At 36.8% G+C, this 16,142-nt stretch overlaps 1 protein-coding gene across 2 annotated transcripts in view; it reads right to left on the minus strand.

Annotated features, from left to right (window-relative positions):
- LOC121862329 (glycine--tRNA ligase-like) overlaps positions 1-16,142 on the minus strand; it is a 52,573-nt gene that overhangs the window by 17,694 nt on the left and 18,737 nt on the right. Inside the window, exons 5-10 of one of the 2 annotated variants that reach the window (XM_042360522.1) lie at positions 14,752-14,892; positions 12,124-12,238; positions 10,132-10,238; positions 7,832-7,957; positions 6,648-6,740; positions 1,583-1,849 (exon numbers count right to left, since the gene is read on the minus strand). In XM_042360522.1, coding sequence (XP_042216456.1) covers positions 1,583-1,849; positions 6,648-6,740; positions 7,832-7,957; positions 10,132-10,238; positions 12,124-12,238; positions 14,752-14,892 — 849 coding nt within the window. The remainder of the gene's footprint in view (positions 1-1,582; positions 1,850-6,647; positions 6,741-7,831; positions 7,958-10,131; positions 10,239-12,123; positions 12,239-14,751; positions 14,893-16,142) is intronic. The other variant, XM_042360523.1, reaches the window with a different exon arrangement.

Consider the following 16,142-nt stretch of genomic DNA (forward strand, 5'->3'; position numbering starts at 1 on the left):
ACTACTGTAGATGTAAGTAAAGAGTATTTTCTTTAAAATAACACTGCACTGCACTATATATTGTCAATATGTAAAATAAATTTCAAAATGACCAATAATTTGCTTGTAAACACAGAAAAAAAGCGTTTAGTTGAAGAGAGTCACAAGCAAGATGTTACCTCCACTGAAAATAGAGAGAGACTAACGCTTGTTTGGTGTGTTAAAAGGCTGGATGGCGCGCATAAAACTAGTGACTTTACCTTCAATTATGTTCAATAATTGTTAAAATGACAAAAAAAATTAATACTAAACTTTTAAAATTATTGAATAGTATAAACTTCTTGATATTTACTAAAATAGTAAGGAATTTAAGCCCTAAAACCGATTACTGTATTGGCGGACTAATAATACAGCTGGTTGACCACCAAGTGCAAGCAAAAACATGTTGAGGTCGGCTCGTAAGAAACTTGTTAACCGAAGTTAAGAATCTTATGGGAGGTAACTCATTTACCGAAATCTCGTTAACCGAGGCGCTCGTTAACCGAGGGATCACTGTACAGTACTTATACTCTAAAATAATGAGTGTTATAACAAAGTAACATTTTAAGAGGCATGCCTGTATATAAATAAAATAATCTCTTAAACTCTGATAACATTGGAGGCAGAACATGCAGCAGTCAGTAAATAGTTGCAAATCTTTTATCTTATATCCTGTACATGCAATTATAATACAGACAAACTGATGGTGAAAATCTATACTGGGTAATTATCTGTCACAAATCTGGAGCACAGCAAGTTGCCGATTTACATCAGGCCTATTAGTGTCGTTTCAATAAACTGTCAATGAAATTGGGAACAATTTCATATATACAATAAGTCATGACAATCCAATTTAAAATTTTTTTTTACTGTGAAGAACTCTAAAAACATTCAAAATGCAAGCCAGAATCAAAGTCCTATGGTATAATTGCCAGCTGAGCATTCAAACTGGGAATGCCACACCCCAAGTCACCGAGCCTACTTCAAGTGACTTTATTGACCAATCAGGGAATATGAAGTGATAATCCCCACAATTACTTAATGTAATCTTGGGTAAGCTGTTTATTTAAGTGCATTTCAGTGTGTTCTGTGTTAATTTGTCTCTAATATCTAGTCAAGTGAAGTTTAAATTAGGTTAAGATCCCAAAATTTGGCCTTGGAATGCAAACCCCAATTAGAACAAATTCAATAGAAAAAATGTGTCCAATTTATGCTGGTCCAATGTACATTGCATTTTCTAGGACCACATTGCCAATGTAAATCAGTGACTTGCTGTACTGTAGGACAGGCTGCTAAAGCAGGGCACTTCTAGAATGGTATCCCAGAATTCCATTTATTATATCTTGGTATTTTTGCAATTGAATTCAAGAGTTCTTCACTTGTATATGATGACTAATATTTATATTTCTAGAAGTATTTTACTATATCAACTAATAATTCCAAGACATAAACGAGATGCCTCAAGCTTGATAAGCACTGTAGTACCATAACTTCTACTGACACCATCCTGACTTGCCCTAAAATTCTCCTCTCTCACCGAGGAACTTCAAATCTGAAATTACACCTTTTGTCTACCACCAGTTAGCTGCTCCAGTGATCTTCTCTCTCCAGGGAAATTCAGTCTCTCGTTATGCCCAAAACTCTCTACGTGACGGTACCAGCGTGAGGCATGAGTAAAGTGTGGGGGAGGAGATTGGTTCAAAGCCTCACGAACGGTCACATCAGCTTGGGTTGGCAGATGCCCAAGAATGTAGCTTCGATCACTCAAGAAGAAATCCAGAGCACCCACTTCCATTGGAGTCGAGAGGAGACCCAACGATGGCAGCCCCAACTACCGACAGAGGGAGGGGAATAAAACTAAAGACCATCTCTTGAACTGTACTGTATATGTATCATTCCTAATACATGTTTACTGTAGCAGCCAGTATCTAATATACAGTACAGTACTTGTATAACCAGTATGTTGACAATCAATTTTAAGTACGAACAAATAGTTCCATAATATCTATACGCTGATTCTAATCCCAAAAATAATTAATCACCAGTGCAACTTAATTTAAATCTTATTACCAATGATACGGGCTTTAATTTCCCAAAACATGGTCATAATCTTGGGAAATTGTCATAATGAAAAAACAAAATCCTTAGATAAGAACTCAATAGCAGCAAATTGTACTTAATAAATCCCATAGGTCTATCCAGTTTATAAAATTATAAAAACTTTCAGCCTTTTCATTTTAAGTGAAATCACCATCTGCCTTTCAAGAAACTGACCCACTTAGCATCATTAAAGAAACTTCCCACTTACTATTCTCCCAATACAGTACTTTCAAAAATTAAAATTTCCAATGACATCCATGGATTGCATGCAACTTACAACCAAAAAATAACTTCTTTGTTATATCCAAGTGACAACATGCTGCAATAAAATACATTGAAGGTGCTCAAAATCAGTACCCATTTAGGTTTACTACTCACTTCACAATACATTATTAAATGATATTTTATCATTGCTGTTATTCTAACGATTGACATCTTTTTCTGAAATTATAAATAATTCCAAGGAAGTGGTACTTAACCCCTACACCCCAGGTGACGTTAGGGAACTCAAGCCTTTTCCTGCCACTGTTTAAATGCCCAGGGCGGGTTATCAGATTCCAGCATGACTATTTGGTGGTCACGCCACACGCAGGGTAGCATGGGTGAGCTGGGCTCAGTGTGGTTAGTACGCATTAGCCTGTCACCATGGAGAGTAGTTTGTCCATTTTATCATGTTGTATCAAAGTAATACTGCTAAAATTAGTGTAGTAGTATTACTGGAAAATAATACTATGATTATGTTGTATATGTATTTATTTGTGAAATTATTATTCTGATAATTATTTCTATGCATTACTTGCTCTACCAAGCACAAAAACAGCCAGACAGCCTGGTGACAGACTGCGTGTCTGTCGCCGAGCACTTTTTGTGAAAAATAATGCAAATAAAATATTATAAATTAATTATTTATTGGAAATAAGTATTATAATCAGTAAATATATGCATTACTGGCCATCCCGGACACAATGGCAAGCAGAAAATGGCCGATAAATGCGGAAGTGACCACGAGCGCTCGCTGTCAAAACAACACTGTCCCTTTATCTCCCTCCCTCGGCGCTGCCAGGGAAGTTTCTAGAGGGTCAATATACAGTGATCCCTCGGTTAACGAGCGCCTCGGTTAATGAGATTTCGGTTCACGATTTACCTTCCATAAGATTCTTAACTTCGGTTAACGAGCAATCCCTCGATTAACGAGTTTTTTACGAGCCGACTTCAACATGTTTTCGCTTACATTTCATGGTCCACCAGCTGTAGTAGTAGTCCGCCAATACAGTAATCGGTTTTAGGGCTTAAATTCCTTACTATTTTAGTAAATATCAAGAAATTTATACTATTCAATAATTTTAAAAGTTTAATATTAACTTTTTTAGTCATTTTAACAATTATTGAACATAATTGAAGGTAAAGAAACTAGTTTCTGGCGTGCCATCCAGCGTGTTAACACACCAGACAGGCGTTAGTCTCTCTCTGTTTTCAGTGGAGGTAACATCTTGCTTGAGACCCTCTTCAACTAAACGCTGTTTTTCTGTGTTTCCAAGCAAATTATTGGTCATTTTGAAATTTATTTTACATATTGACAATATATAACGCAGTGCAGTGTTGATTTAAAGAAAATAATCTTGAATTACACCAAGAGAACTAAAATTTTATGGGTGAAATGGTGCCATGGGGTGACTTCATTTCACCCCAATGCCTTCTCTTCTCCCTTCTCCTCCACCCCCATTCTAATTCCCATCATCATCATCATCCAGGAGCCTTCTACATACACACCTCAAAGTAAGTGTACTTTTCTACCTTTTTTGTTAAATTTAGGCAATTTTCGGTGAGCTGGAACCAATTACCCAAAAACCCATTGAAACAATGGTTTCGGTTAATGAGTTTTTCGGTTAACGAGCAACCTGCTGGAACGGATTGTGCTCGTTAACCGAGGGACCACTGTATAGTTTTTCTTACTTCTTTTTTATTGTTTTATCATTTAAAAAGGGTAAAAATATTTTTGGAATACAGTCTCTCCTCGACTTACGACGGGGTTCCGTCCCGACGACCAAGTCATAAGTCGAAAAGGCGAAAATAATACAGTACATTAAAATTCTAAAATGGGCGTCTCTTTTTCTTCTCAGTACCACGAGAACTCTTACTTTTACTCTTGCCAGCCATTTTAAAGAGAATTACAAACAAAAATTTTGTCAGTACACAGCGCAATCACTAACGTTGGTACTAGAAAATACGTAATTTGATAAATATTTTATACAACCACGGCGGTCGTACGTACGGGTTGTCGTAAGTCGAGGAGTACCTGCAGTTGACTTTTCTTGATTTACCCAGCTTGGGGGGGTACGGCCAGCGGCACCCTGGCCCGGTGCGTATGTGAAAGTATTCATGAAATGCTGCCAAATATAATTTCAAAATCTAAAAGCTAAAGCATTAGGACAGATAGCAGTGTGGTAGCAAAGCAAACAAGCGGATGTTGGAAATTGTATTCTCAACATGCTTCGACCTTACAGTCTTCCTCAGAGTAAATGATACATCAAAATCATGCTACTAATTCAAATCTTGCAATTCCAGAAACAGGGTGGAGCTACATCGGGTCCTTTGATTGGTCTGCTGCCACTGCGACCTCTTCCACGACCCTCCAATCATGTGTTGTCATTTTCCTTGCTGCGTTGGTCCTCAACATGCAGTCTGACTTTGTGTTAAGTTGCAAGGTGATGTGAATTGATTCCAAAGCTTCCCTGATCTTATCTACGCCTTGGTGTATAATTCTTGACCCACTCCACCAGGGCAAATGTCCTTCATTGTCTGTGTGGGCAACTAGCGAGTTTTTGAGTGTTATGACAAACATCAGCCTTGTGCTCAATGGTTCTTGTGGAACACCCGTATCCGGTTTCTCCAAAATAAAATTTGCTGCAGCCACTTAACGCCTCAGCCTCAGTTCACGTCATATGAGGTTTTGTAATTTCGTGGTATGGTTTGAATCATTACTGGGTAGATTTTGTTGCCAAGTAGGCATTTATCTTATGCAATCCTCCTAGTCTCCTTTCTTATCTCAGCTTTAGTGATATAAGGATCTTGCCCTTGGACTTCACATGCCTCACTACCTACCTTTTTCAAACCACCAGCCACCAAGGGCAAGTGTACAGTAGTTGGGGACTCTTGACGACCATGAGCAGATTCATGATCAATTACTGGAGTTAATAATAAGGACTGTAAATAGTAATAAAATAGTAAAACAAGTGTCCTGTACATCATTCTGCCAATAAATTAGTATTGTTTATCTTGTATTGCCAACCTCACCCAACTGCACCACACAGACACCATGATGCCAACCTGTGGTAAGGATATGCATTTCTTTACTGTTTATATCATGCTTGATCAGTTTGTAAGATTATACTATAATTGTTTTCCCCCCAAATATACCTGTTGGGTGGGGGAAGGGGGGGGGTGCATGCTTACCATAGCCTGGTATGCTTATCTTGTTCTTCCTCATCTTCACCAGGTTGCCTACCTTCATCCAAGACATTGTAAATATTCTTGATGATGATGTATGTATTTTTCTGTCTATTATTTGTTTGTAAAAAACGGAGTTGGGAACCACCATATATCTTCCCCCATTGATGTTTTTAATGCTGTTAGTGCCTCTGTTAACCCTCTCGCACACAAGATAAGTTTTAAGTTTTCCAGTTCCAAGATCACATCCATCTCTGAGGCCCACAGGGCAGGCGAGACTGCACACGGTGAATGTCCTTTTTTTTCATTTTTGCTTTGTCAATGTACCCCCCAAAACATGTTTTTATTGGCATAAACCATATATCTTTGGCTTCATAACTGATTGCTCTGTAACATAAGCATCATAATAATAATAATAATAATAATAATAATAATAATAATACAGGTATATAGCTATTTTTCATCACTTCTAATAAACGTGAGAAAAAATACACACCAATACGTTCACAATCTGCTAGCTCAAAACTGTCAGAGCCAAATGTTTAAGTACTATACACTGCAAGAAGTGGAATTTTATGAGCTTTCCAATGTATTAATCATATTTCTGATATCACTAATATTTTTTGAGAAAATAGCAAAAATATGATTCTCAAATGGTAAAATAATTTATTTTCCTTTTCAATTATTTTTGTGCCCATGTTGTGTATCAATATTAATTATATTGCATCTTGTAGCCAACACTATAACAAAGAGAATAGTACTGATAAAATTCATTTAAGTCTCGGTTTTTTTGGGGGGGCATATTTTTTAATACTGTACCAAAAATTCCATGTTTCTTTCAGGAGACTTACCTTGGTAGCATTAAATTTTTAGCAACAGGGCATCCATGAAAATTTTCAGACATTGAAGTTTTCTATATAGCAATGAGGTATGGACAACCAATAACAGCCCTAGATAAACAAAATACAATAAAGAATTACTTCAGGCTATGATTTTTCAGCATTATCCACACGTTTCACACTCAACAATGTGAAAAAAGAAAGAAAAAAAGACTAAACTTGCAATGAAAAAAAAAAACTTACTCCACGAACAGCTTCGCCAATAGTAGTTCTCTTTGCAGATTCTCCATCCATTTGAGCACACGCTGAATAGAGTGTCACCTCCACACCTGCAACCTTTGGGGAAAAGTAGTCATTGAAGAAATCTTATGATACAGATCAATAAATGATTTATATATATCCTTAAACAAGTCACACAAGAATAAACAAGGATAATTTTTTTTAAATGTAACCTAACACCTGTACAAATTATATTTCACAACCTAAAATACAAATGCACTTCAGAAATAAAGAAAAAGAAAATAAGATGTTTTTTCAAGTTGCAAGTAAATTTTAAATACAGTACAGTATATTTATGATCTCAGCAGAGAGGGATATACCAAATATAAAAACAAACCAAAAAATTGAAACTACTGTACTAAACATTTTATCAAGCTAAGACTATAGATTATCTAAAAAATTCTCATACTGTATTTCTGTATAAACTCGAATACAGTTCAAATTTTTTTGATCAAATTTTTATACAAGTAGGGGGTCAAACAATATATGCAGAGTATTTTTAAGGGGTTTAAAATTCATGCATTTTCAGGGGTCATTTACAGCTAATAATAATTACCCAGAACATGCTTTCGGTAGGCTAGCCTTACCAGTAAGCTCCTTCAACCTGGGCTTGCCTACCATAACCTAAATTCTTTCTCTGTGTTGTTACAAGAAAAACAGAACTTCATTCACCATACAGTATAAACTGCTTTAAATACCTAATACAAATAAAGATTTTTAGATAATGTTCTGATCATTTGCATTTGTCAACATCACTGGCAGCACTGTTGCCATGTTAGACTCATAATTGTAGCTACATCCCCATAGCCCTATCCCTATCAGGCCTAGCTGTGAGGTGTTATGGTTATTTTTCAACTCCTAGTTTCAGGTAAATATACTTTTTTTTTTATGTGCACACAATCCTACATACAAAGTGTGAAAAAAACGGCAAAAGAAAAAATTATCATAAGGTCAAACACAAAGGAATAAATATATCTTTGCACAAGAGAGTTAGCAGATTGAGCAAGGGAGCAGAGAGTAAAAAAACAGATGACACAGCCATTATCTAAGCTTGATATATTACTCCGCTAGCACTATACTGTATATGGCGAGTCATTTAAAAAACAAAGTATTTGTAAGTAACATTTAATTAATTAGAAATTACTAACCTGGCTGAACTTATTGTGGCTCTTATCATCGGGATCACAGAAATGTTCGATCTCAGCCATCGTAAACTCTCTTACTCGAAGAAGACCCGAGCGAGGTGAAATTTCATTACGATAAGCATTGCCCACCTGTTAAGTGATAAAAATGCTATTACATGTATTACAAACCCTTAAATTTCATAAATGGGAAATAATCACTGGATGGAAAGGAAAAATGTAATGGAGTAAAAACATTAAAAATACAAACTACTGTACAAGTAAGGCAGTGAGTGAAACGATAAGGAGTTGAAGTGAAACCGCAAATAAACATCTACAGAAAATGTCAGACTCAAAAACTGAGAGCAGGTGCAGCTAAATATAACAACAATGACTGTTGCACTGCTTAAGGGTAAATGCATAGAGTAATCATCATTATCAATGTTTTTAAGACCATTTTTCATGCATGTGTAGATTAGCTATGAAAAGTGAACAAAATAATTATATCAAATTCACAATCATGCTTTTCAGTCAATCAGCTGGAAAAATACATATGATCATATAGTAATTGCATTACTCCACTTGGTCACCAGCATTGTCTGATGCTTTAAACATTTAAACAGCTATTCCAGAGCTACCAGTAGTCCTTCCATTCTATATTTTGTCAACTGCTTCTTCACTCATTCTCCTTCAATAACCTGAAATGATCCCTGTCTGGCTCTGCTGCTTCTAGGCTAACCTTTGTCCAGGTTGAATGCCTCAATCAACAGTCAATAGTAGTTGTTTCTCCAAGAACCCTTAATTTCCTCATAAACAACAACCACATTTCAATCATCTCTTCTTAAGCACTGTTCGCCAACTACATCATTGATTTTACTCACTAATGTGCCTTGCTACAGGTGTTGACTATTATAGGATGGGATTAGGAACTTTGAAAAGCCATCGTAAGGTGATCGATCACATATTGATATTAATAACTAATGGGTTCTTTTCCCGAGACCCCGAAGAAGCCAGAGTTATCACTCGGAGCAGTTATATTTTAACTCATAATTTCAGGTAGACACGTGATTTTTATTATTGTTATTATTTTTTAAACTGCTACAAGCACACACATTCATACAAAATGTGCAAAACATAATTATAAAATAATTATTATCAGGGAATCAGGGAAAACCTATGTTATAGTTATTTTCAACTCGTAATTTGAGTACATATACTGTACATAATTTCATTTTTCCTGTTACATGCACATATGATCTTCCATAAAGAATGTGCAATTTTTAAAAAATATAATTATCATAAGGCCAAAAACATAAAGGGAAGAAACATTTTGTACATTTGAGAAAGTAAACACATGTAGTGGGGGATGGGGAAGGGAAGGGAAGGGAAGGGAAGGGAAGGGAAGGGAAGGGAGGGGGGGGTAGCGTGGGATATCTCGGCTCGCTCACTCGTGTCCCGTGTGTAATGACAAGATTACCAAATGGCAACGCAGCATTTTATTCTTTTATTTAATCTATTATTACTCTTTTTTTTGTCACATTTACTGGTACAGTATACAGGTGCAGTGTATATTATTTTATGTACAAAGAGTAGCTTGTACCAAATGCAAACCATTCTCTGGGATACGTGACCCAGTTCAACTGCTCAGCCTGGCAGTCACTGGGGATGGGCAGAGCCTTCCATGCATCCCGGGTGGGTTGCATCACCATACCTCGTAATATTACCAGTTATTACACATCACTTTTTCATAGCAGTGACAATGCAGAAAAAACATTCAGATAGTGACCATCGTAAAGGTGATCTTTAGGCATCACATATAGGTATACGATGTTAAATTTTTAACACCGTAAAATTGATCGATCACATAGATATCCATCGTATAATGGTCAACACCTGTATTGTGTATACCTTATCTCCAGCATTTACAGTACCCAGCTTATGCCATCATAAAAATCAAATTCATTACATTTCCTTTAGTAGGTCTAGTAAAAATTATCAAATTAATGTACTTTAATCAGCTATTATCCACTTATCCATTCTAATAATTTTATCTCAGAAAAATGTTTCCATCACAGGGAACTAGCACATTTTCATCAGGAAACAAAATTACTGCATTACATCTTTCAGTCCATTGGATCTTTTAATGGTCAGTGAAATCAGCTTGGGGTCATAAGGAAATTGAGTAAACTGGGAAGCAGCAGTGTGGGCCTGAGACCTGTTGCTCCTCTAAAAGTAAAGTAAAAAAGTGTAGGAGAATTACAAGTGTGAAAGTATGAGCACAAAATTAGAGGAAAGATGATTTAACATAATATACTGCATGTACTTACCTGAGCACATGCAAAAGGCAATTTTCCTTGATTATATTCCAACAATCGCTTGAAATTAACAAAAATACCCTGAGCTGTTTCTGGTCTCAAGAAGCCTTTCAGGGTGCCTGCAAAAGAAAAAATTTAATGAAAGTTGAGAATGTACTGTATTGTCAATAAGACTTAATAATTATCAGTTCTAATTACAGTGTAGTTTTTATTTTATTTACTAACTGACTAGTCTAAGTCACCCATACAGGATATAAAACATAAAATAAGAAAACATCAAGCACTTGATAACTCTGCAAACTGATACTAAATGAATATTAAAATTTAATATCCCCTGAGGCACCCAAAAGCTAAGTCATAATCATTTATGAATTATATCTAATTCACCAACCTAATATAATGTATAGTACACACTCTCAAAAAAGTATCTATATAATTTTGTGTTAGACAGAATAATGAAGGACAAAGAATTTTGACAAACCTACCGAGACAATAAGAGTCGGTGTTCATTTTGAAATTGATCAGACCCCTCCATAAAGATACTTTATGGAGTGCATGTACAAATAATTCAGAGATAATTTTTTTATGTAACAGCACTGTAATGAGCCCCAATACTTAACAAAACCATAGTCCTGGTACTGTACATACTTCAACTACCTGAAGTTGAACAATTTCTGATGAAACAAAAGTATCTACCTAGAACAAAAAATCTTACTTTACACCCTCTCAGTTGGCAGAAAAGTTAAAAACTCTCCCAATTCAAAATGAAGCCACATAATGCAATCTAAGTAAGTCCAACACGAGTCCTCCCAGGTATACAATATGCCCATTAGCACCAATTCTGAAACATGTTTACTGAGAACGAGGAAGTTGATTATTTTATAATATTTTATCAACTGTGCACCAAATGAACCTAAATAATATGGGAGTTATGGTGAAATTTCATAAAGATGTGTTAAATGGATCCTGGGGGAAGAGGGAGCTACTGTAATGGATCCTCTCCCCTACAACTCCCAACTGAGCTCCGGCCGCGCACCTACCAGCCAATCAGAGTACAGCCAGCTACGCCGAGAGACTAGGTCTATGCAGTGGACGTAGGGGTACGATCGCCGACCTAGTCTCGATCTTCAACCTCCAGCTCAGGATCAGTGTGTTTCACACCTTACGCTTAAGCCGCTGTGATTGGCCCTCTCGCTACGCTCACCCCAAATCCTGATCCTCGTAAATTGTATAAATACGGCCATGCCTGGCCAGGGAGACCATTCTACAGTCGTTTACCGGCCCAGCAACATCTCTCACAGCTCCTCACCACCCAGCTTCCTCAGAAACCTCCTCGCCCTACAGGACCTCTGAGCAAGCTTCTCCTCACCTAGTCACTCCTAAGCACTGCACTGTACAACAATATATATACAGAAAGTGCATTGTGAGTTTCCTTCCTCCATCCCATCCTGAGTGTGAACACAAACACAAATTATACCCCACACTACCACCTGTGCTGCCTCCCGCCTGTTGCTCCTAGATACATTCTTATCTTTCACACACAATATATCCCTACACTCTTATTTATTTCTTATTTATATATTTATAGAACTGAACAGTATACAGTTTTCTCCTTATTCATAAGGCAAATTCTGTATTTACTTACAAATAACACTTTATAGTACAAAACAATTGTATTGGTGAAAACAGCTGTCGACAACCAAACTTAGTCTGAATTTCAACCAAGAGAGTAATAACATAATAATGGATTTTCTTGAAACAGTCCAGATAAGCAATGTTATGTCTACACTTCCCCCAAAGACTCACTTTTTTCAGAGTGGAATCTGTCCCAATTAGTCCGGTGCATTGAGGTACAGTACTACTGTATTTGGAACTTCAAAAACAAGTAGCATCAACTAGCCATAAGATAGTCTAAATCTGGTAGATCGAGTCCCATCCTTATACAGTAATAGCCACTGAAATAATTTCCTGGTGGCTAAATGTCTGGTTATTCCAATTACAAACCTGTAGGTCCAATGCAAATGGGGAACATAAGGTTGAATTCCACAGCATCAGAAAGGTCATTTCCCGTCAAAGGAGATTTCATGTCATATTCCTTAACTACGCCATCCATCTCTTCCTGTCAGGCAAAAATACAAACATCTAAAACTATAGCTTATGTAGATGCCAAAAAAATTCTTTGTGAAGTTTATATGGCATATTATTGTTTGTTTACCTATGCTTAGGAAACAAAAGAGCTGTGGTAAGCAAAAGTACAAGTCAATTATGATGGTAATGGAATGCAACAATGAGCTGTGAAATGAAATACTTGGAGGAAAAGAAAATGCAAATTAAATAACCCAAAAAGCTGAGAAAACATTTTCTGTATTTTCATAGGGACAGAAAATAAATAGGACTTATTTACAAAGGATTCCTGCAACAAACTTGTACAGTTATTAATTCAGTAAAATTGCAATTAAATCAATGTATGTCATTTTGGGGAGGATCTTTTTATTAGGCAATTTTTTTTTTCCTGTACAAAAACTCAAATATAAATTAAATTTTATCATCAATCTCAAATGTTTATACTGTATATACAGTACAATGGTCTCTGCAATTGTGAGACTTGACAGTTTAAGATTAAAAAATGTAACAAATTTATTTGTACCCTTATTTCAAATAGATAAGGGATCCTTAGATGTTTCAAGCAATTTTCATAGGCATCCAGTGAAGACATCAAAAAGTCAAACCCCATACAACATCAATCCCACAGAATGTGGTCACTTAGCAGGGGTAGATCCAGGAATATCAAAAGGGGAAGGTCCAAGAAGTTGTGGGTGGGGGAACATGGCAAGCAGAGCATGCCCACCCAGATGGGGGGTTTTGGAGGGCACTGAAAGCCCCCCCCCCCTCCCCCCACCCCCAAAGAATTTTTTTTTAAATCTGACCAACATATTACTAGACAACAAATAAAAACAAAAAATCCATAACATGGTTCAGAGCAGTTTCCTTTTGGTAATTTTGAAGTGCTGATTTAAAATCTGGCAATAAAAATTCTCGGGCACATACAGTTTATTTGTTATACAGAAAATTAAATCTTACAAATACAGAAACTGAAAAATACTAATTTTCCCGTTATTCCTGTTACTTTTTCCACGTCATCACACTAAAATTCAATAAAGAATGAAAACAATCATAAGACACAAAAAGTATTAAATTAGCCACTGCATAGGCATTTGTTATTTTATTTCATCCTTTTGTGTTGTATTGTCCTCCGATTGTAAACACCAGCAATAGTTCCCCATCATGGCAGGATCCCATCTACCCTGGTACCTTCCCTCCATATGTCTAATGTCCTGATGAAATCACTCTCCCTGTTCATCACTAACCGCCCCCAGATTCTCAGGAAAAAAGTCCAAGTGCGAGTTGGCAATAGTTTTCTTCCTTCTTGTTTTCAAGAAACCCTTGACTAAAGGTGTGAAGGATTTCCATGCAGCAAACTCATTTTCATTCAGTTTGTTTTCAAAGTCGTCATCACGAAGTAACTTTCTTATCTGTGGGCCACCCAAGGATACCCTCTTTGACTTTAGCATTACTGAGCTGTGGGAATTTTCCCCTCAAGTACACAAACCTATCACCTTGTTTATCCAAAACCTTCACAAAATTCTTCATTAGTCCCAGCTTGATGTGTAAAGGAGGTAGAAGTACATCGTTTGGGTCTAACAAGGGAATATATTTAACGTTGCTTTTTCCTGTAACAGACTCTTCTCTCTTTGGCCAGTCCTGTGTGTTGTAGTGTTTTTCTGTTGCTCTGTTCCATAAACACAGAAAACAGCAATATTTCGTGAACCCTCCTTGAAGGCCGAGTAAAATGCCTATAACCTTCAAATCGCTGCAGTTCTGCCATCTATACTCCTTGTTTTTAATAGTGGTCAGTATTTTATCCATACTATTATATGTTTCCTTCAAACCTACAGAATGCACTACTGGAACTGAGGGCTTCTGATTCCCATTATGCAACAATACTGCTTTCAAACTAAACTTGGAGGAATCTATGAAAAGCTGCCATTCCTTTGGGTCATGTTTTTCTACCAACTCTGACATCAGTCCATTTACATCAGTACACAAGCAGAGGGAATCCTGCATTCTGTACAGTGAGGTTAGGGACAGCATTTCCTCCTACTTGCTGTTCAGCAATGCCAACCTTGCATTTAATATATCCCTACCAACACAAGTACGTATCTCACATTCCTACACTACATATACACAAATATGTTATGTGACTGACATTTTATATTGCCATATTTGAAATCAGCACCCCAAAATTAATATAGTGCAGCATATTTGATCCATGTTACCGAACCCTTGTCAACTAGTGATCAGCATTTTGAGGCCATTTTAAAGCCATGTGCACTTGATATTAGGAGATATTCTGAGGTCAATGGTAATTATTTTTTACTATACAAAAATTCTTTAGTACAATACTGCACAAAAAAAAAAATTCTGATGAATAAGGGAGGGGTTCCAGACCTCCCCTGATCTGCCCGTGCGCAGTGCACAGACAAACATCTGCCAGCCACCTTGGACATGCCCGTGTGGGACCAGTCTTTCACCAAATCTCTTGTCAAGCCAATACTGTAAGGGGATTCTTACCATTGTCATTCCCTCTAGCAAATTTATTTTGCGCTTTATTATCTCTTTCTCTTCCTGAGAAGTTTTCTTGTCGGCCATCTTCTTCTCAAAGTGCTGTTTGATAAGATGGTCCAGACGGAAACACTCTCCACTCTTTACATCCTGCAATATGCAAAATATACTATTTATAAAACATTGTTTTAATTAAAGGGTCATGATATTTCAAAGAAAAAGTATACTGTATTTCATACACCAGGACAACGATTATAAATCTCACTGCTCAATTATTTTTAAGATAAACGCTCTGTAATGGTTCTGTAATGGTACAGCACAGAGTAATTTTTCTTACCAAATACCTGTACAACAATCACCCATGGCATCACATAACACTAGAAAACTCTCACTGGCAGTCTTGGTGACTTATTGTACATATTTTCACACTTAAAAGCAATATAACTAAAAAAAATCAGTAACTATTTATGCATCTTACTTTGCACTCCCTCGAGAGACATAGAGCGAGGGGCGACCTGATAGAGGTGTATAAGTGGAAGGCAGGGCTAAACAAAGGGGACATTACAAAGGTACTCAAACTATCCAACCAGGAGCGAACTCGTAACAATGGTTTTAAATTAGACAAATTTAGATTTAGGCGTGAAATAGGTAAACACTGGTTTGGAAACATAGTGGATGATTGGAACAAGTTACCAAATATCATCATTAACTCGAATACGCTGAATAGCTTCAAATAGGGGTTGGGTGTAAACGGGACTGCCCAGTATGGGCCAATAGGCCCGCTGCAGTTTCCTCCATTCTTATGTTCTTATATCCACCAGAAATTTGATATTTTAATCTGCTTGCTGTAAGTCCAGTATAAATAGCAGGATATAGATCAGTGATTCTCAACCTGGATGGTAGCACCCCCCAGGGGGCATTTGCCACCTGTTCCATGAAAGGGGGGTGCTGAAATGAGAAAGGTTGGAAACCACTGGTGTAGATAAATGCTCTGGACAACACTCCCTACATAATACAAATCTCTGCAGTTCTTAAAAGTTGTATGAAATTGCCTAAATGAATAGCTAGTGTATAAATGTGATTCTTGAGTTGCTATAACAGCAACAGTCAGAATTCTTATAGACAGACAATCTAACAGATTTTGTCATTAAAATTGGCTCATAAATTGATATACTGTACACAAAAAAGGAAAATTGAAGCATATCCAAGGGTATGAAATAAGTGACCTATAAGATTTTGCCCAAAATAACACCTCTTCCCAGAGCCTGTCTTGGCCAAGAGATTTGTCTTGTCTGGTAGTAGGCTGCACTGCTTTCAAGATAATGTAAATTACTATATATAGCAGGTCCTTGTCCAGTGAACCAAAGGTGAATTTGTGCTTCAAACTTCTAGCCAAATGG

This window comes from Homarus americanus, unplaced genomic scaffold (assembly GCF_018991925.1).
Source record: "Homarus americanus isolate GMGI-L3 unplaced genomic scaffold, GMGI_Hamer_2.0 scaffold31037, whole genome shotgun sequence".
In the NCBI taxonomy this organism is placed as follows: Eukaryota; Metazoa; Arthropoda; class Malacostraca; order Decapoda; family Nephropidae; genus Homarus; species Homarus americanus.